Source organism: Anolis sagrei, chromosome 6, assembly GCF_037176765.1.
Source record: "Anolis sagrei isolate rAnoSag1 chromosome 6, rAnoSag1.mat, whole genome shotgun sequence".
In the NCBI taxonomy this organism is placed as follows: Eukaryota; Metazoa; Chordata; class Lepidosauria; order Squamata; family Dactyloidae; genus Anolis; species Anolis sagrei.
The window spans coordinates 96621144-96642721 of record NC_090026.1 but is presented as its reverse complement, the minus strand read 5'-3'; the positions used below and the strand labels follow the sequence as shown (position 1 = coordinate 96642721).

The 21578-nt window shown below is 37.6% G+C and overlaps 1 protein-coding gene across 1 annotated transcript in view; it reads right to left on the bottom strand.

Annotated features, from left to right (window-relative positions):
* Positions 1-21578, bottom strand: part of AGMO (alkylglycerol monooxygenase) — a 149010-nt gene that overhangs the window by 87705 nt on the left and 39727 nt on the right. The window contains exons 4-5 of the mRNA XM_060782152.2: positions 7841-7944; positions 2708-2803 (exon numbers count right to left, since the gene is read on the bottom strand). Coding sequence (XP_060638135.2) covers positions 2708-2803; positions 7841-7944 — 200 coding nt within the window. The remainder of the gene's footprint in view (positions 1-2707; positions 2804-7840; positions 7945-21578) is intronic.

The window sequence follows — 21578 nt, the reverse complement described above, 5'->3', positions numbered from 1 at the left end:
GGTAGCTTTGTCCCATATTGCTCTTGATCAGCACTGTGTGGTGTTTGGCTGATCCACTCATACATAGATCTAAGTGGTCAGTGTGGAAGGGACTTTACTGGAAAAGCCAGGGGTGCTTCCTCTCTCCTCTCCATCTGAGTGCAGTAAAGGAAGTAAGATGAGGGCAAAGGGGGAAGTAGCAGCAAGAGAGAGAAAAGGGGATTATCAGAAGCTGCTCAAGAAGTGCAATTACCCAGGATTAATCAGCACTGGGTTGCTGTAAGTTTTTTTGGGCTGTATGGCCATGTTCCAGAAGCATTCTCTCCTGACGTTTCTCCTTGAGAATGCCTGCCATAGATGCAAGCGAAACGTCAGAAGAGAATGCTCTGGAACATGGACATATAGCCCAAAAAGCTTGCAGCAACCCAGGGATTCCAGCCATGAAAGCCCTGATCTATTGCCTATAGATTTTATATTAAAGGCAGACCTCTTATGTTTGAGTCTGTACCACTAGTTTGGATAAAAACAACTAAAAATCATTTTATAAATTTAGGAGCATCATTTATTTAATATAAAAAACCATTTGTGGGGACTTTTGACATCATAGTTATTTGTGATTTAATGTTGCAATACAGGTAGCTACTAGATTAGAGTCATTTTTGCAATGGAATCGTGCATAATTAAATATAAATATATAATTCACATCTGTCAGGGAGCAACAACTGAACAAAATTAAATTTATTTCTGTCACCGTAACACCTGGATCCCTTTCTATACACATACATACACACACACACAAACACACAGAACTATTTTATTTGTTCTAGCAACCCACTGTGATTTGGGTCTTTTATTATAGGGTATTTTATTATAACTACCAGAGCAGTTTAGTACGACCTTCAGATTTATAATACTTTAAAAGGTGGGAGTATATTGTACATAAAAGGTCAAGTGTATGTGCACAGCAAGAAACCCAAACAATATGCACAGGAAATCCAAAAACACTGTTTTTATGGTCAACATAGAAAGATGTGGGCCTCCTTGCAGCAATATATGGACCACGTAACGTAAAATAACTAAAACATACAATGCAATATTTTAAAAACCCAACAACAACAATATAACTTAGAGCTAAAGTGGCAGAAAAACATTTTGTTTCTAAAATTGAATGTTTCCATATGTGTTAGCCATGCTACCTGCAATTTTATCTTTCTATACTCCATCTATTTGTCAGAAAAAAAGATGAATCAATTATTTTAATCCAGATGCCGTGCACTGGAATCCCATTCACAATGACTTCAGAGACACTTTACGTTGTCCACCAATTGACTCAAAGCATTTACAGGTGAATATCATATTGGGTTCCTCTATATGTGTAATGATGATGCCTGGGATAAAGTCAGAAGCAATATTGGAAAAGCCAAAAACATAACAGCCACAATGCATTTTAAAAATTGACAGATGGGTGGGGCCAGTGGTAGATGGATGTAGAATGTTTGTGTGAACTAATTGGGGGAAAAATGAACGAAGTCCTACGCACACTGCACATATCTTGTTTGTAGTGCAAAGAAAGAAAGAAAGAACAATACAATACTTAAAATGAAGAACAATGTTACCAACATAAACTTACCAGTATTTCAGTGGAAGACCCCAAGGTCTTCCACTTAGTCCAACCCCCTTCTGCCATACAGGAAAAGCACAGTCAAAGCACCCCCAACAGATGGTCATCCAGCCTTTGCAATAATAATAAGAATAATAGGAGCAACCCAGGGGGCATCCAGTCCAATCCTCAGCCCTTTTCCTCCCTCTTCACATCTCCTATCAACCAGCAGCAGAGACACACCAAGGCTATTATTTCCCCTCCTTTTCACCCTCCTCAACTGCACAGCCATCTCACCAATTTGATTTCCTCTTAGCAATACTGGTGTTACCAACCTCCATGTTAAAAATGTTGTGAAGGTAGCAGTGAAGACAGCAATAATATTGATAACAACAACAACAACAACACTTTATTTTTAACTTGCCCTCTCTCCCCGAGGGGACACACAGCAGTTAATAAAACAATAACCTCTGAATAATCAAACCTAATAGTTAATGCTTAGCTGACAAATATGGAAGGATGACTGCATATCCTTGTATATTGTATCTTTTTAAAATCCATGATTATTGGAAAGGTATAATAAAACTTACCAACTAATTAGTAATCAGTGCAGAACAATAGCATACACATGCAAAAAATATATTCACATGTAATTTTCCTGTGCAGATAATCATATGAGAGATTAAAATAATCAACAACAAAAAAACAACCTGTAATAACTGAAATTTTAAAATAATCTAGGCAGTTTAGTTTCTTTCTGAAAATACTTTGGTAAAATATTCAGTCAGTCTATCAGTGTTGGAGCAATAATCATACAGTGTAAGAAGTATGTTTGTATGTGTGTATTCTTATGTATATATAGAACACAGTACCAAAGAAGTATATTGTTTGAATTTGCTGTAGTTAAAAGTGTTTCAAACTAATTGGGACCAACTGGCTTCATTGCTTCTTATAAATATAGCCCACTCACTCTCCACTCATTTCATTTCTTATATATCCTAAAATCAAGAATAAAATGAGCATATGTTTCTCTTTAGGAAGTCAGAAAAAGACTTTTCTTACACAATAAATCAGCTACTAGTAAGTTTCCAAAACACAGTTTATGTATTGCTTAAAATCCCATATTACCTCTGTATGTATCCAGAATTGGTATAGCAGATTAAATTGGAGATGAACAGCATACACAGAAGGTGGAATACAGAAAGCCAAGGGCAAATAGAATACCTGAAAAATAGAAAAGGAAAATTTCTAAATTAAACCAAAGGAAAAGGATGCAAAATTAAGACAATGATTAAACCTTTTCATTATTTTTGTGAAGCATAATATTGTGTTCATTCAATAATGGAATAATGGAAAACTCAAAAGAGAGTACATGTACATTGGTGGCATACCTAATACAACAAAGAAGAAAACCAGGATAGTGAGAATATACTCATTCCAAAACCTTGGCTGCTGCCCTCATTATTAGACACATACCAACCTATCTTGATATTCTGTAATATGCTTCATTGAAACCCAGTAGTGATAAAGATGTGCTACAACTAAAATAGTTGCCATGTTTCATTATTTAAGAGTGCTTAGCTCAATTGTTCCACACACTGCTCTTCTCACACAAAATGCCTAAACTGTGGATGGATGGATGCCTAGTTTCCCAGTTATGCACATGGCTCTACTCAACCAATGTCATTTGGTAAGAATTTAAAACTTCAGAGACAAAAATGTCAAAAGTTGAATCTATAGCCAACGGACACTTATTTCACTACTAGTCAGTACTTCCATCACAAAGGTTTCCAATCAAATTATTGAGAACTACAATATGGCAGAAATGAAATGATTATGAAATCACAATGCATTACTTTTTATGAAAAGAGATTATGAGAATTATCTTTATTTTCAATTTTGGAAACCATTACTAGAAATAAGTTAACACAATGCCTCTTAACTCTGGCCCCTTCCACACAGCTGAATAAAATCCCGCATTAACTGCCCTGGACTGGAATATATGGCAGTGTAGACTCAGATAACCCAAGTTAATAGTGTGGGATTTTCTGCCTTGATATTCTGAGTTATATGGCTGTGTGGAAGGGCTCTCTGTTCAACTAAAAATGGCAATTTTTTTACTATGTGTTTGCAATGGAACGTAAGTGGAGATTCATTACTAGCTATAATTTTGCCTCTACTATTATTTTTGCAATAATGCAAAACTATTATTTTGTTATAATGCAATTAATACAGATGGTCCCAATACAAATATTCCTAGATTTTGATGCACCTAACATCCCTATATTCTTACATTTCATTGCTATCAGAAAAATGAAACAGACCCATACATATAAGCAATATTACTACAGGCAGTCCCCAAGTTACAAACAAGATAGCTTCTGTGGGTTTGTTCTTAAGTTAAATTGTAGGTCGGAACAATATATGTGTAAAGTGTAACTCCAGCCGCACACACACACATGGTTAGATTGCATAGAGAAGGGTTAACATCCCTATGGAGTTATTTTTGCTGTCCATGCCCCTGTCCAGAAGATTTTACCACACTTTTGGTCCCTGTGATAATTAGATTTTGAAAACTTTGGCTTGTTGTGGAACCAAGGATTGGTAGTAAAGCTTGGAGACACCTTTTTCTTGTGAAAAGTCTTTAAGGAGTACATTTTCTATCCTAGGGGTAGGTTTCTCTTACTTCCTGTTGTCTAATCCTCATTCTTAACTAGGAGTCATTTGTAAATTGGATGTTTGTAACTCAGGGATTGCCTATACTTCATCTTTTGTTGATGTGAATGGAGAAGAAGACAACTGTAGTGGGGTGGGGGCACACCCATGTCCTGTGATTTCAGAAGGTTGAATTCATCATTTCCATTGTTTTAGACCATAAAGTCTCCAAGGCATAGAAGCAAGCATTTGTGGAAATTTTCAGTTTTGGGTCTATGCTCGGATCATAAAGCCCCCCCCCCCTCCTCCCAGAATCTACAAACAAAGCTCAGTGAGGTTCAAAACGCACATCTTTGTGACAATTATTAAAGTAGCATTGGCCCATGCCTCTACAGCAACTGAAAAACAGAGATGGGTGAAAAAAACTTGCCATCACTCTTAATTTTCATAGATACTCATAGACCATGGCATGTCAGATGAAGACCTAGCTATCATGTTCTCTCTGCAGAAATCATAAAACTAAAGGTCTCCCGGATTCTATTAATCTGTGCTCTGCTTCCTCTACTAGCATGCTTAGTCTCCATTCTAGACAAAGTACTTATTTCCTTAGATAGCATAGAAACTATTCTCACTTTCTAGCCTGTATGGAAACAGATGAACTAATTATTATTGATGGTCTTAGCAGTATTAATGGCTGTGACATAATGACTGATCCAGTACAAGGAATTATGCATAGAGACCTGGCTGCTAGACATAAGTGCCTTGCCAGGCTATCAATGCATAAGGCACCTTCCTCTGCAAAGTTTCCAATTAACCATGGGAACATTGAAGCAGAAATAATGAAGTATTATTTCTTACAATAGTGCAAAAATATGAAAGTTTTCTGGCAGGAGTGAGGCAATTTCAAGAAATTATTTTTGATATTTAAAGTTTTCATCATTTTCCTTTAATCCAATATTTTAAGGTGATTTATAAAGAGGAAGAAAACTATTCAGATATTAAATTAATTAATTCAAATGCGAATGATCATTATCAATGGAAGCAAACCTTAAGTTTATATAGTACTACTCCAGTGTAAGAAGTATACTTTTTTATTGAATTGACTTATATATTTTAACAAATAAATTAAATAACAGTCATAAGACAAGGGGAGGCCAAATCGTATTTTTTTAAAAAAAAGTGTAAGGAAAAGGTTCCAAAACATTCCTGATTTTTATCTAAGGTTGTATAAGCTAATCAGTGAAGAAAGCTGGCATGAAGAAAATCAACTCATCTGAAATGTAGTGCTGGGGGAGAGATCGACAGATAACACGGGCTAACAAAAAGAGAAATAATCGATCCAAGACGCATTCAAGCCTCGACTCTCTCTTAAAAACCAAAATGCTCAAACTGATGTAATTATATTTGGGACATAGCATAAAATAACGTAACTCATTAGAAAAAGCAATAATGCTTAGTATATTTTTAAGCAATAGGTAAAGAGAAAGATTTTGGAAATATTCAAACAAGGAACTTCTGTTTATATTTATTTATACTCTGCTTTCTCTCTCTACAAAAGACTCAAAGAGGCTCACAGTAAAATCAAATGAAATACCATTTTAAACCTAAAAATAGAAATATACAAACACTGAAATAGAATTTATGGTATTAAAATAAACAGTTAAAATTCTTAAAGACTTATTAAAATATATTCAAGGCTAAAACGACAGTACCCCCTAACATGATGGCCTTGGATTTGCAAGATCTTAGCATGGCTATTATCAGGGGTCCAAGGATCCTCAGGAAATGCAGCTGCAATGATGGAATTTTGTCATTATAGCTGCATCTCCTGATATGACCCCATAGAAACCAACTCTAGAAGCTAGTCAACGGAATCAACATAGATATTTTCCATGATATTTTCCACTTGGGAATGGGCTGATGAGTAAAATGGCATCCAGCTCTCTTCCAGTATCAAGGGGCTTTCTGAAAGACAGCCCAGGAAATCCTTCAGGGTACTACTATAACTACCTATCACAAAGCACTTTGATAACATAAGAAAGGTGGACACCTTCACTCATGACCCCACTCTTCACAGCCTTGGAAACCTATATGCTGGCAGCATTGCCCAGCTTCTAAGGTGGGTTTTTGGGTGCACTTTCAGGAACTGTAACTGCGGCTCCTCCATGATGACATGATGGAAACAGTCTTGAACAGCAATGGCTCCCAAAGTGACCCATTTAAGGTGGAATCAGGAGTCAAACAGGGATGTGTTATTGCCCCAACCTTATTTTCTATCTTCATCGCTATGATACTTCATCTTGTTGATGGGAAGCTTCCCACTGGAGTGGAAATCATCTATCGGACAGATTGCAAGCTATTTAACCTCAGCAGACTGAAAGCCAAATCCAAGGTTACAACAACATCTGTTATAAAACTCCAGTATGCTGATGACAACATCATCTGTGCACATTCAGAAGAAGACCTACAAGCCACTCTAAACACCTTTGCAGAAGCATACGAGAAGCTCGGCCTGTCATTAAACATCGAGAAAACCAAAGTGCTCTTCCAGCAGTCACTGGCCAATCCCTCTCCAATGCCAGAAATACAGCTTAATAGTGTAACATTAGAAAATGTTGACAATTTCCACTACCTTGGCAGCCACCTCTTCACAAAAGTCAGCATTGACACTGAAATTCAACACTGCCTGAGCTCTGCAATTGCAGCATTTTTCTGAATGAAGCAGAGTGTTTGAGGACCGGGACATCTGTAGGGATACCAAGGTGCTTGTTTATAAAGCTATTGTCCTCCCAACCCTGTAATATGGCTGCGAGACATGGACAGTCTACAGACGTCACATGCAACTCCTGGAACAATTCCATCAGCGCTGCCTCCGAAAAATCCTGCAAATCTCTTGGGAAGACAAGCGGACAAATGCCAACGTGCTGGAAGAAGCAAAGACCACCAGCATTGAAGCGATGGTCCTCTGCCATCAACTCCGCTGGACTGGCCATGTTGTCCGGATATACAACTACTGTCTCCCAAAGCTCTATTCCGAACTCAAGAATGGAAAACGGAATGTTGGAGGACAGGAAAAGAGATTTAAAGACGGGCTCAAATCCAAACTGTTGCATAGACACTGAGAACTGGGAAGCCCTGGCCCTTGAGCGCTCCAGTTGGAGGTCAGCTGTAACCAGCAGTGCTGCAGAATTTGAAGAGGCACGAATGGAGGGCAAAAGAGAGAAACGTGCCAAGAGGAAGGCGTGTCAAGCCTACCCCGACTAGGACCGCCTTCCACCTGGAAACTGATGCCCTCACTGTGGGAGAAGATACAGATCAAAAATAGGGCTTCACAGTCACCTACGGACCCACCGCCAGGATACTACACTTGGATGACCATCATCCTCGAACTAGGGATTGCCTAAGTAAGTAAGTAAATAAGTAATATGAATCCACTTGACTAAAAACATGATAGCAATTAACATTTAAATACACTTTCACCTTAAGTGTATTTAAAAAGACATAGAACTGATGGTGCAAAATTATTGACAACTGGAACACTTGTTAATATTTATTACAAATGTAATAATATTTATTACAGGCCATTGTGCATTTTGTATAACTTACCCAAGATGTATACTTCTGCAAAACAGATTGCCTTAATGCTGTGAATAAATTATAATCCTCTGAACTATGATGAGTTTGGTGTCCTGCCCATAGTAGATTAATCTCTGAAATGCCAAAAAGAAAACAAAAATTAAGCAAGACTTGGAAAAACAAAGTGATATATATCCTTATCATCAAGTTACTACAAAATAAATACAGGTTAAGCATCTCTTATCTTTAATTCCCAAATCCTCAGAAACCGTCTACAGCAGTGGTTCTTAACTTGGAGGTCCCCAGATGTACTGGTCTTCAGCTCCCAGAAATCCTAACAGCTGGTAAACTGGCTTGGATTTCTGAGAGTTGTAGGCCAAAATACCTGGGGACCCACTGATTGAGAACCACTGGTCTACATGGACGGCTGAGAAAGTGGAAACTTTCACTTTTTTTAATGCAATTATTAAAAATACTCTACAAAATTACTTTCAGGATATGTTTACAAAGTGTGTATGAAACATGGATTTTGTTTATAGGTATGTCCCATCTCTAAAATATCTGGTCAGAAGCATTTTGGATTAGAGATCCTGAACCTGTTTTTCTAAATGAAAAATTAAGATGTTAATGAAAGAAGTTCATCATGTAATATATGAGACACAGGAATTTAAAGTCATTTTATTTTGCACAAGAGTGGTTATTGGGTGTTTCTCTAGATGTTTTTGAATCATGCTCTCATCATTCTGCACTTTATTGCATGTTACTAGTCGCAGTCCAACAATATTTGGAGAACCATATAGTTCAAATCCCTAGTTTAAACATTTCGCTACTGCACAGAAGCGGAGTGGTGATACATGACACTGCAGGTTTGTTCACCTTTACTCACAAATCAACCCCATCAAACACAGCAGGGTTGTTTTGGAAATACATCCATAGACTTACACTGTGAATAGTCCAATCATTCTAAGTACTGCAATACATAAGAAAGATCAAAGTAACCATCACACCTGCCAGGGTCATTTAAATGAATCATACATGAAGAGGTCCTACATATGTTTCTCCCACATGACTTGGCAAACTGAGGGAGAAGATCAAAAGTAGACATCAATTAAAATTGGCTGCAGTAGAAGAAACTTGCTATTTATGAGGTAGAAAATGCCCAGAAGAAGAAGAAATTGTGAAGTTAGTGAAGGACATATCTTAACCGAAACCACACTTTTAAATATGACTATATATATAATTGATTTATCTTTTATTGATTTATCAATAAAAGTGAGATAAATAAGGATTAAGTTGTCATTATGTTCCATTGACAACATTCTGCTATCTAGATGACACTTCATTAATTTTTATGATGATCCAAATATCAAATAATAAAGGAATGTTTTTATTTTTTTCTATTCAAAAATAACATTTCCTGTTTCCATTAGTTCTGCTTGATGTTCTGATTCAAAAGTTATTTGAAAATACAGAAAATATTTAGTCTATGAAGGGAAATAAATGAATATAGAGTGCTGCATGAAGAATATTGCTTTGATCTAGTCACAGGTTGTATGGTTTAGGAGAAGAGGTTAGAACTCTTATGCATTCACCTATGCAAGAAACTGTAAGTGGAGAGTCTTGTCTAAATTATGTAATATTTGTTCTACAATCCAGCATGCTGTGCTTGCTTTCTACTTCATGCATTTCAGCTTCAGCCTCCCTTTACTGCAAGTACAAGGAATAGTGAATCTCAAACCATAACAATGTTCTAAGTGTCTGGACAATGATCTTCCACTTTTCTCATGTTCTTTTATCTGAGATAGAAATATCATGTGAATGTTATCATGAACTATATATTATTGGTATACAAAGGGATCTTATACACCTTAGAAATGAATGGAGAGAACAAAGTTGGTAGCATAAGAATTTGTAGACTCAGGGTGCATGTACACCGTAGAATTACTGTAATTAAGTTTGACACCATTTTAACTGCTATGACTCAATGCTATGGAATGAGAGGTCTAATTGTTTTATGTCTTTAGCCTTCTCTGCTAAACAGTACTGGTACCTCCCCAAACGGCAACTCCCATGATTCTATAGCATTGTGCAATGGCTATGCTATGGCTTTTAAATGCTTTTAATTTAATCTTTTAAACTCTAAATTTTAAAAATCTGTTAATTATGAAATTGTTATAATGTGAATTTGTTGGCCTATGTTCAATTGAACAACAAATCCCCATACCATGACCATCCCAGTACAAATTTGTCCCTTTGATGCACTTTATCTCATCCTTCAATGAAAATCAACCCCATCGTTTGACCTACCTGAATCTCCCATCAGATACACTATTTATTTATCTGAACCAGGGTTTTATAATTTTTCCCCTTGAATCTGGCCCAGCCCACTGTGTTCAATTCCTTTATTTTATCCTATGTTTACCTTACTGTATTATTTTGTTATTGTTTGCATTTGATTTGATGTTATTATCTGTTGTATGTATTTTACTTTGCTTATTATACATTCTTGGGCTTGGCCTCGTGTTAGCCACCCCGAGTCCCCTTGGGGAGATGGTGGCAGGGTATAAATAAATTATTATTATTATTATTATTATTAATTGTCTGATTGTCTTTGTTGCCTGTGTAATTGCAAATTGGGTTTTATCGTTTTGTAGATGTTATTTGGTATTTTATATGGCATCAAAGGTTTGCCTCTCTATATGTTGTAAGCATCCCTGAGTCCCCACTGGGGAGATAGGGAGGGATAGAAATAAAGTCTTATACATTCATTCATTCATTCATGGCAGTTAAAGTAGTGTCAAACTGCATTAATTCTGCTATACAGATGCACTCTGCATCCTCAAATGCAGATATGTTACTGGGTAGTGAAGATAAACTTGACAGATGCAGAATGAAAACAGGACTGCATTAAGAATCCATTTTTAGATAAATGGCAGAATTAATGTGTTCTTAGTGGCATTGCCAACCTAACCTTGACTTTAGAAAATCTCCAAAGGACTGTTCCCTTCCTTTAGATCCCTGTCACAGTTCCTGACACTTCCACATCACTCTTGGAGTCAAGAGCACTGGTGACAACAAACAATGGAGTGATAATGAATTGCCTGAGAATCCCACAATGATACATTCTCAGGACAAGGGTAAGTATGATACAAGATAACAATCGTGTGTGTGTGAATGAGTTCAGAGTACTTGCCTGACTCACTTGTCATTCAGTGCCAACCATACTTTTCATTTGTGGCTATAAATGCATCTTTCTATTGGAAGACACAGAAGCACAAGACTTCTCCCAATCTGATAGAATACTGCTACTTAATTATCTTTCATTCCTTCCTGTGTCAGGAAATCTTTTAAGTGATCATCCCCAGAGTATGTCGAATGTGCAAATGCAGACAGTACATGTATACCAGTACCTTGTATTCTTTAACAACAGTCTGGGTGGGCAAATTGCTGTGAATTTTACAAATCTATGTCAATTTTGACAGTTATGAGGAGGAATTTGGCAAGCAGAACTGAAAAGACAAAATCTTTCATGGCCATCATATGTGTAGCCTAAGGGTCTTAGACTGTCTTGAGTACATCATAGTGTGAAGGTGGGTGGTGCAGTCTAGTAGTTGGCTTGTTATATTTAAGTTAATTTTAGGTCACCTGTGTTTAAAGAATGAGGTTTACATGAAGCCTCTGTTGCTAACGTGAAATTCACTGGCAGCCAAGTAACTCCTTCTCAAAAACAATGGGAAGTTAAGCTGTCTATGGAACCGTTAAGCAAGCTACTCTTGGCAGAAACTAGTATTTCACTCACTATGTGACACTGTAACAGTTAATGTCTTGGTATCCTCCCCTGCCAAAACTGATGATTAACACCTAAGGGTAAATATGCCAAATCAAATACATTAATGTGATCTCAGGCCAACCATTCTTAACCACCAGAGGAATTGCACTCTACTTTTAAGCTACATATTAACATACGATAACTAAGAAATTATGACCTGTTAGTAATAGAGGAAGCAACTTAATCATTCCTGGATGTACCCTGAGCCTCTCAAAATCCTTACAACAGCTAAACTGAAAAACGATAATTTAACCAAACCATCAAAAAAAAATCCCTAACATGCAATCTGAGAATTCCATTTTAAAAATTCATCTTCTCCTGAAGCACACAGTACCTCAAACTAAAATTCTGCTGGGAAATGAGTACTGTATCTTAATCCACCTTTCCTAATGAGTTCACAAGGGGATGAGTGATTCGTTCGAGCTATGATTCTGTGCAATAATTCGTATTTGAAATACTTCCTAGAACTATGACAGAAGCTAAATGAGTGAACAAAAAAATCTGGAAAAGGTGGAGGTTAAAGATCCATCTCCTTGGTTGTTTTAAAAGCATATACTTCCTATCACAAACTGTGTGTAACACAAACCTGGACTCAATGAGGTACAGCTGTACAAACATAGTACAGTAATTGGATCTTTCTACTTTCCATCAGTTGCTTTTTAGCATTGTAAAAAAGTTCAAGGAAGATAATTTAGGATTATTTTTACATTCTGCATTCATTCAAATCATGTTCAAACAGAATTAAAAAGGAATGATTAAAATCAGTTTTATTACTAGTCAATATTCCATTACAAAGCTTCCGAAACTGGTAAAAACAATGGCAAGTTATTTTCTTCATCTACCAGAGTCAATATCAGAGTCAATTGGGGAAATTGCTGAGAATACAAATGAAAGTCCTTTACAGGTGGAGAAGAACCAGGCATATATTTGAACACTGTTGTGTTGTTACATAGCAGAAATTGTTTGAACAGCAAGTTTAGCAAAGCTTCTATTAATTCACTTTGATTAAAACCACCGAGACAATTCAGTATTCTTCAAGAAGTACTGCAGTACAATCACATAAGTCAAAAGGACGTATAACTGAATTCAGTGTGATTAACCTCACATTTTATCCCTTCAAACAAGTGAACCACACTATCCCTCAGACATTGACCTTTTCCATCATCCAAATACATAATTCAATCCTGACTGATTTCATAACTAGCATGAGCAAGAGTTCAGAGTAGTGGGTGGTTCATTTACATGTGAAAATGAGACAACAACACCTCTGGACACCCACATAAATCTCTTTGCTAGTCTCTTTGCTGGTCTCTTAACAAACTTTGTGCATTTTGAGACTGTTTTTTTTTTACTGAATAGTAGTGTAACTATTGCCTTGTTGACTAGTAAAAAGAAATAGCACTTTGAGTGTTTGTATGGCAAATCATCCCATTCTTTTGCACTTGATGTACTCAGCTTCAGAAAAGGAAAAGGCAACAACTTTGCAGAGACATTTTGTACAAAACACAAGAAACTTCATGCTGGAAGCAAGATCTGGAAGCAAAGGGTTGATAAATTCTCAGCAGCCTAACATTCTATACCAAGATAGGTTCTCTTTTCAAAATCTCTACAACAGTAACATATTTTCACATCTCTGGTTCCATTGCCCATTTCTTAAGGTTTTACAAACTGAAAGGTATCCATGGCACAACTCCCAAACACAAGTCAAAGTACACAAAATCCTCAAGTGGGTCTATCTTACTTATGCTTCTTCCTCTCCCCCAACTGCTTGCTTTAAATCCAATGCATGAGTCACACCTCCAGAATACAGACATTAATACTATTTTCATAGCATGCTCTCATATTAGCTAGTACAAGGGAATACCCTGTGCCACTGTTTTGAGCAACCAACTGCTCAGGCAGCCCTCTTCTCCATCTAACCATACTTACTCATAAGTATGATAGAGTAAGTTACTCTATCATACTTACTCATAAGTTGACCTCATGTATACATTGAGGGAAGCTTTGGCTAGAATTATGGAGTTTGATGTGAAACACTGAGCGTAAAACTGATTACTCCATCAGACAGCCGATGACAGGAGGAGGTGGAACTCTGCTTCGCTGTGGGGTGAATCCGGTGCCCTACGCCTTGCATCGCCGGGAGGGCAATCATATGGGGTGGAATTCACGTGGTGCATGCGGCTTCTTCTCATAAATTAGATGGCAACATGGAAAGCCTCCAGTGTTGCCATGGTGGCAGTGAACCGGTTCCACCCTCCTTCACCCACAATGTCATCTAATGGGTGCCGGTCGGCTCCATGGGTGACCAGGGCTAGATCGGTGTATGCCGTCAATTTTAGCCCTTTGATGATGAAATTGATAGAGACATGTAACAAACAAATCTTTCCTCTTCACTTAAAATATATAAACATACTTAGGAAGAGCTAAAGGAAAAGAGAGGATCTGTTTGTTATATGAGGGCTTAACATTTCTACATCTATACAAATACAGATATGGAAAGGAATATCAATGTGGGAAAAGAATGAGAATGCAGCCTGAAACAAATGAGAGGGAAAAGAACAAGAACAGCAACTTGTCACAGCTATGGCCCTACTGTGAAAGGAGTTACAAGGGACAAATATGAAAAAGCTCTCACCCCATTACCCTTTTCTTGCCCAAAATGGAGAAAGATGGGCAATCCTCCTTCCTCTTCTGCTTCCTTTTTTTGAGCCCAACAGCACTCAACCATAACATGGGGGAGTCCAAATAATAAATGTCTGCAGAGTCTTATAAGTAAGACCTTATTAAAAATAGCTGCTGCAGTCTCTCTACAGAGAGGCTTGTACAATAATACCCTCTTAAAAATGGTCACTCCCATGTCTACCACCTTAAACACCCCAAACAGCTGCAGTTCTTTCTCTGATTTGGGATATTATTTATTTATTTATTTGCTATACTTGTGTATTGCCTTTCTCAGCCTATTGGAGACTCAAGGCAGTTTACAAGTCAGTACACATAATATCAAAATACAAATTAAGTATTAAAAACAATAAGCACAGGTAATGGGATGAGAGTGCTGCTTCAATATCACACCACACCAGAAGGCTCTTCTTGCCTCTGTCTCTTGTCATTGCCATTGCATTGGGTCCATATTAGAGGCAGGTTACTTTTTTTATTCTTGCCACCTTCATCTTTTCAAGATGCATTTACAGAGTTTCATCAAGCTGGTCTCATCATCACCTGGGGTTCTTGCATGATTTTTGGTCTTTTTTCCTACTTACACATGAGTACATATAGTGGATAAAATACACTTTTCCTAACACGAGAGCAGAGGTGGGGATGAAATAATTCTTCAAATATTGTTGAACTGCAATTTTCAGCAGTCCTAGCCAAGAAAGCCTATGGCGAGGAACACTAGAAATAGCAGACTGACAAAATCTGGAGGGTTGCAGAAATCCTATTCCTCCTTTGGAAGGTTATCAAAGCCTAGTCTTCCTTGACACAGGGATCCAGTTCCTCTACCACTTTCACATTAAAATGATTCTCATACTGCAAAGACAGACAGAAAAGATAGCTTTAGGATTTCTTTTTTACTAAGAGTTCAAGTATGTGTCTACTGCCTAGTGTTTGATCTGTTTTACTGACTGCTGCTTTACTAATTTTCTCTGCAGATTGGTGTTTACATTACTGTCGATTGTGGTTTTATTGCTTGTATTAAAACTTTTATTAGTGCAAATGATTTTGGAGATATGTCAAGAAGTGATTCAAATACTTAGGAGGTATTAACAGAAACAACCTCAATAAAATTTCTATATTTATACTACTGATAGTGCAATCAGTGGCTCCTTCCCATACTTGGGATTTTAAGATTTGGAGCTGGACATAAGGTTCTCACATTATTATAACCTTCTATTAATATATTTTAACTACATTAAAGTATATCTATGCATTCTGATAGATTTGTGGAAAAACACACAATTCTCTGATTTTTCATTCTCGTTCCAATTTCTGATTTTCCCATTTATTCTCATTCTCAATTCCATTGTTCAAACATTAAAAATCTTGTGTGGTCTGTAAATGATGAGTAGGCTAACCTAAGATGAAATTAAAAAAGTTAGAATATGTTCCCAAGGAATACATGCCAAGAAGTATAGCATGCTAGTGCTAAACTTGCCTCAAAGATCTGTACATGTGCCAGAAACCCCTGCCTGATCCTCTGCCACACCATCTGAAAAGCACAGCAATCCCTCCCACAGATAAGATCCACAAAAGTTATAGAAATTCAAAACAAAACATTGATTTCAGGCAATGTGGGACAAAGTCTCAGAAGCCAAAATAATGTAGAACTTTTCCAGAAAAAACAGAGAAAACCATGCCCTCCCACTGAAAAATCCCAAGGTGGGCTTGTACACAGCATATTATGTTAAAAGCATGCAATAATCCACATCAATTCAACCTCTCTATCCTACAACAACTTCACTTCTTAAGGCTGCAATCCTAAACATGCTGACTGGGAAACAACTCCCCTTTGACTTAGATTGGGCTCACTTATAAGTAGGTATGCATAACAGTGTCCTATATCACTTTCTAAGTGGAGCTCACTTCCAAAATCCACATTAATTTTCATAGGACTCTGTAGACCAATTGTCTTGTGGTATAGGGTGGAGAATATATCATTGTAAGAAACAGATGGATTATTTCAGTTAACTTTACATAGACCTAAAATGAAGGCAGCTTAGAATAAACAAATAAATAAGTCCGAAGCAACTCATTTAATTTCCCAAGGTAATGTTTGTATCTAAAAACCAGTCCTCTGATAAAACAAACAAGCAAAGTTTTCACTGGTTTCCCAGAAGTCTGCTTTTCACAGTTGCTGCAATAGGTCAAACTACATCTAAAAGCAAAACCTGATCCCAGTCCTTGTTCAGCTTCAAAATTCTGATTATTTTTATAAGTATTAGGCAATATATATATTTTTAAAAAAAATCTTGATAGGAAATATAATTTGCAGGGATATCTACCTCTTCTGAGGAGATCACAAGGGAAGGAAACCTTTAAAATTTCAGCCTTTAAAAGTGGGAAGGTCTATAATTCTGTGCATTGACAGAACAAATAAAATCACATAGCCTTTAAAATTTGGGAATTTCTATAAAAGGATGCACTTTTCCCCACCCCAGGATGTTTTTCTGAGTATTTTTTTGATAATGACATAAAACATAGATCTGGACCTAATTAAGAAAAGAGCAAAATATCAGAAGGAAAGTGGCCATGTTTTTGGTAACAGGAGTGTTCACATTTGAGAATAGGGATTGGGTTTCTTCTTACTTCATTTTACCAATGCATGCTTTATATTTATTTGTTTGAAGACAACATAGTAACTCCAAGGGCTATGAAACAATGGAACAATCCTATGAATTAGGAGTTATTTATTCATTTTCCAAAGTACTGGCTCTGAAAAGAACTAGTTAAACCATACACATCTATTAGAAGCTAGAGCTCCTCATCACAAACTACACTCCGACTTTGCTCTTCTTTCCATCCCTGGCATTCCCTTGTATGAAGAGACTGAAATGTATCTGTTTTGGGAGAACACGTGGTCTATATCACTGTATCCAACATAGGTTAGGTAAAGGTTGTCCCCTGACATTAAGTCCAGTCATGTCTGACTCTGGGGTGTGGTGCTCATCTCCATTTCTAAGCTGAAGAGCCGGCGTTGTCCATAGACACCTCCAAGGTCATGTGGCCAGCATGACTGCATGGAGCGCCGTTACCTTCCCACCTGAGCGGTACCTATTGATCTACTCACATTTGAATGTTTTCGAACTGCTAGGTTGGCAGAAGCTAGGGCTGACAGTGGAAGCTCACGCCGCTCCCCGGAATCGAACCTGCGACCTTTCGATCAACAAGCTCAACAGCTCAGTGCTTTAACCCACTGCGCCACCGGGGACTCCTGTATCCAACATACAAAATGTTAATCTTCAAAAGTGATTAGATTTGGATTTGATCTGTTTCAGACACCAACATCCCTTGAATCTCTCTAAAACAGCTCAAATAAGTACAGAATGTATTCCAATCTGAAAACAATGACTAACAGGGGAACACAGACATCATAAAAATGAACCAATTGAGTGGGAAGGTCTGTAATTCTGTGCATTGACAGAACAAATAAAATCACATAGTTTCCCCTTCCTACTCTTTTTGGGGCACATTAGGAAACAGCTCCATCTCAAGAGCAGTAAATAAGAAGTCATGAGACAGGTGACACCTTGTTAAATTAACTCCCTCTGTACTCCCTCCAATTGGCATATATATAAAAAAGAGAAATGAACAGAGTTTTGAAATAGTCTCTTTTTTGGCTCAGAATAAGTCCCAACCATCAAATAATAATACAATTTTCAAAGAGGCTCTCTCAGTGGGAAGAACATTCAGAGAATGGATTGTTCTTGCTGATGAAAAAGGATGGTTATGAAAATCACATAATCAGTTAGTTAGTATACTGTAATAGAGGAATAGTGGTTTGACCACTGGAGACTAAGGTTCTCCACTCAAGCATGGAAACTTACTGGGTAATCTTGTCACACACTCTCAGTCTCAGAAGCCCCATGATAGCTTCACCTTAGGGTCACCATAAGTAGAAAACAACTTGAAGGCATACAGCAACAAAGTAAAGAACACATTGAGAACAGTGAGAAGAGCAGCCACTTCACCACTTGTCCCAGATATTTCTTTATCTTGTGCTTGTCATTTTGTGAACATTGACATATTAGTGAAAACAGATACCTTCAGAGCAACTAACTGGACAATAATTGATGAAGAGATGTGTTCCAATAGTACATGAACAGATGAAACAATAGGTAAAGCGTGCAAGTTTTTCTATTCCAGCTACCACGACAGACTACACCACATACTGAAAAGCACACTACTGATGACTTAGGCCAAACTAAACAAACAGGAGAGGATGGGATATCCTGCAATGTCTCAGGTTCTGATTAGAATTTTTTTGGTGCAGCAGCCTCTAATGCTAAGAAATCAAAAGCCAGTGTAGACACAATAGCCCTGTGATGCCACATCTGCAACTGAGCTACTCATCTAGCTGCCTAAGAATACATTTCCATATACTTATATCTACACAGAGACTGTATTTGAAGAAATCGAAGTATTTTTACATTCAGGGGTGCATATATTTATTACTCCTCAAGTTGCATTCATAAAAAATCTGAAATGTCACTGTGAGAATATATTCATTCTGGAAAGATCTGAAAAGGAAACCACTGGAATGAGAATGAAAGGCAGCAGATAATTCTCTTTTTGTTCTTAAGTGTTCTTATTTTCCTGTGTTCTGGGCTGTCTCTATAAAGATTGATGTTTGGTGTCACTGCTAGGAAGTGCAAACTGTTCAGCTTCATTGCAAACTATGTCCTCATCCTCTTGCTCTGCTGGATACCACATACTTTGGCAGCTGATATTCAGATGGGAAGTGCTTTTAATGGACAGAGTAGTTGCCAGTGAAACCTTTTCCCACAATGTCCAAAATTTTGGATGTGGACACATTAAAGGAATACACAGCCAAAATACTCCAAGAATGAAAGAATTGCTGAAATGAATGCAGACGAATGCAAACCCCCAAAATGCTTAAAAGAGACTGAAATAAAAGGCAGCAATTGAATCACATTTTGTTAGGATTTTTTTAAAAAACATAATGGTCAGGAATCAAATAACTATGCAACAGGAATGCCAATTCCAATTTGTTTTGTCAAGGCTTTTGGGCAGGATAAACTCAGTAGGCACTCATCCAGGGTGGATCCAAATTCTATTTCCTTTCTTTGTGTCCTCTTTCTCTGAATTACTGAAAAGGGGAAAAACAAGGCAAGGCTACTGCTCTGTATCCTCCAGCAACCACTCTCAAGGTTTTCAACTACTATTCCTACACATTTCCCTGTTCTGAAACTCTTTTGGAAGTAAGAAATTTGGCCGGGGGGGGGGCGCAACTGCATGGTGGAAGAGGCAGGGGTGAATTTTTCCCAGGTTCTCATGGTTCACACCCACACCACACCATGTTGAAATCAATGTTCTCATCTCTAGTCCTTTTCAAAATGGTGACTGGAAATTACATTTTGTCACTCTCTGGGCTACAGAGGAAAATAGAATTATTTCAGCATAGTGGGGTTTCTGGAGAGACATTGCATTTTTCATGTATTTTGGGAATTTCCTGTGTTGTTTTCAATCAAAAATTACCAGAAAATCACACCAAAGACTTTTACAGGTAGAAATGTTGGGTGATTTGGGGAGTAGTCAGTAGTTTCAAGAACCACAAAAAGCCACACTCTGCTCATCTTTCTGGCACTCCTACAAGTGCAGAAGTGGCCATGAAAATGATGGCTCACGTGGCACCCCATGCAGGAAATGCTAGACAGAGCAGTTTCAGAGACTGAGAGTGGACATTTTGCAGTGATATGAGATCGCTGGGTAACTGAAAGAAGAAGTTCCATATCCCTTACATATGGCTTCCTTTATCTTCAGTGTTTTTTCTCCCTGACACAAGACATTTGAAACGATTTTCAAAAAAGATTTGCAATATGGAATGGGAAGAGACTGTAGTTCAGAAGGAAAGGAAAAACTTCAACCCTGCTGAGAAAGGCTAAACTTACTGGGTTTACTTCAAGCAGCTTTTTATATTTTAGTGTAAGCATTTAAATGGACTAGAATGTTGTTCTCCAAAAGGAGAGTTGCTGCTTTATCACTTGGCAATTTCTTTCCAGAGAAATTATTGTCCCAAATGTATTGTGTGGACACAACAAACAGAAGGCATTTATGTTGCAATAGATTTTGTAATAGGATGGTACTTCAGCCTTGAAAAGAATGAGACTATATGTTTTTTCACACAATTTAGATAAAGAAACACACTACGTTGCAGATCAGTGTGCCTGAAGCAAAACTGCACAATGTGAACAATGCAATCCACACTAAATGTCTCACTATGATCATATAATGACCATGGATGTTGGCATCAATGTTGCTTACATCCAGACTGCGGTGGAATGAGCCAGTCCTGAATAGCTCAGTACCAAGGTCTCTTTAGCCTTGTTGTGGTTTCTGGCTTGGAGGCTGTGGACAGAGGAGTGGGCTACTCTTTCAGTTACACATGGAGCTTTTTCAAATGGTAGGATTTAAGCTAGGAGGATAGTTTTCGATGCCTGAAATTGGCATCTTGGGCAAACAGAGCACTTCTGAACATAATGCCTTTATCCACACAAAACCAATACTCTGAGTGTCATATAGGGTAGTTTTGTATTACATTAAATACAGGCAAAGAAAAAGCCATAACAAAAGTTGAGGGGAAAGTGTCAAGGTGAGGGGTTAACGGGGAGTGAAGTACAGAGAAAGATTAAAGAGAAAGGGAGAAGGAGAGAGAAGCAAAAGAACAAAAGAAGTGAGGAGAAATATTTTGGGGAGGGGCGGGGGGTTCAGAGTAAAGAAGCTACTCAGGAATATCGAGGAAAAAACCTTCAGCAGACCGAAAGAAAATGAAGTAACAGTAGCTTAACAGACTTCAGCCTGCACAATGGGTATAGAGGGGAAGGGCCTCCCATTAAGCTACTCAGCTCCAGAAAGTTCCAAACAAAGTCTCTGCACAGGCATGAAACCCATTTGTGTGAAGCACAGAGACCACAAAGAATAAATTGCTTTTTAGACCAATTACATTTAGTATTATTGCTAGTTGAAGAAGTAACTTTTTGATGGCAGTGTTGCCTCCGTCACCAGCTAAATCATGAAAGTAACTCAATTAGCACATAAAATATGATGGTGTAGCCTACAGCCTTATCATTATGGTAGATATACTAGGTAATATATGAAATAATATGTTAGAAAAGTAACTGTAAAGCTTCCATCCCCCATTTGCTTTTTATTTCAGCTTGCATCATTGCACTATGATACACACTATTTGCCCTCATTCTTTTT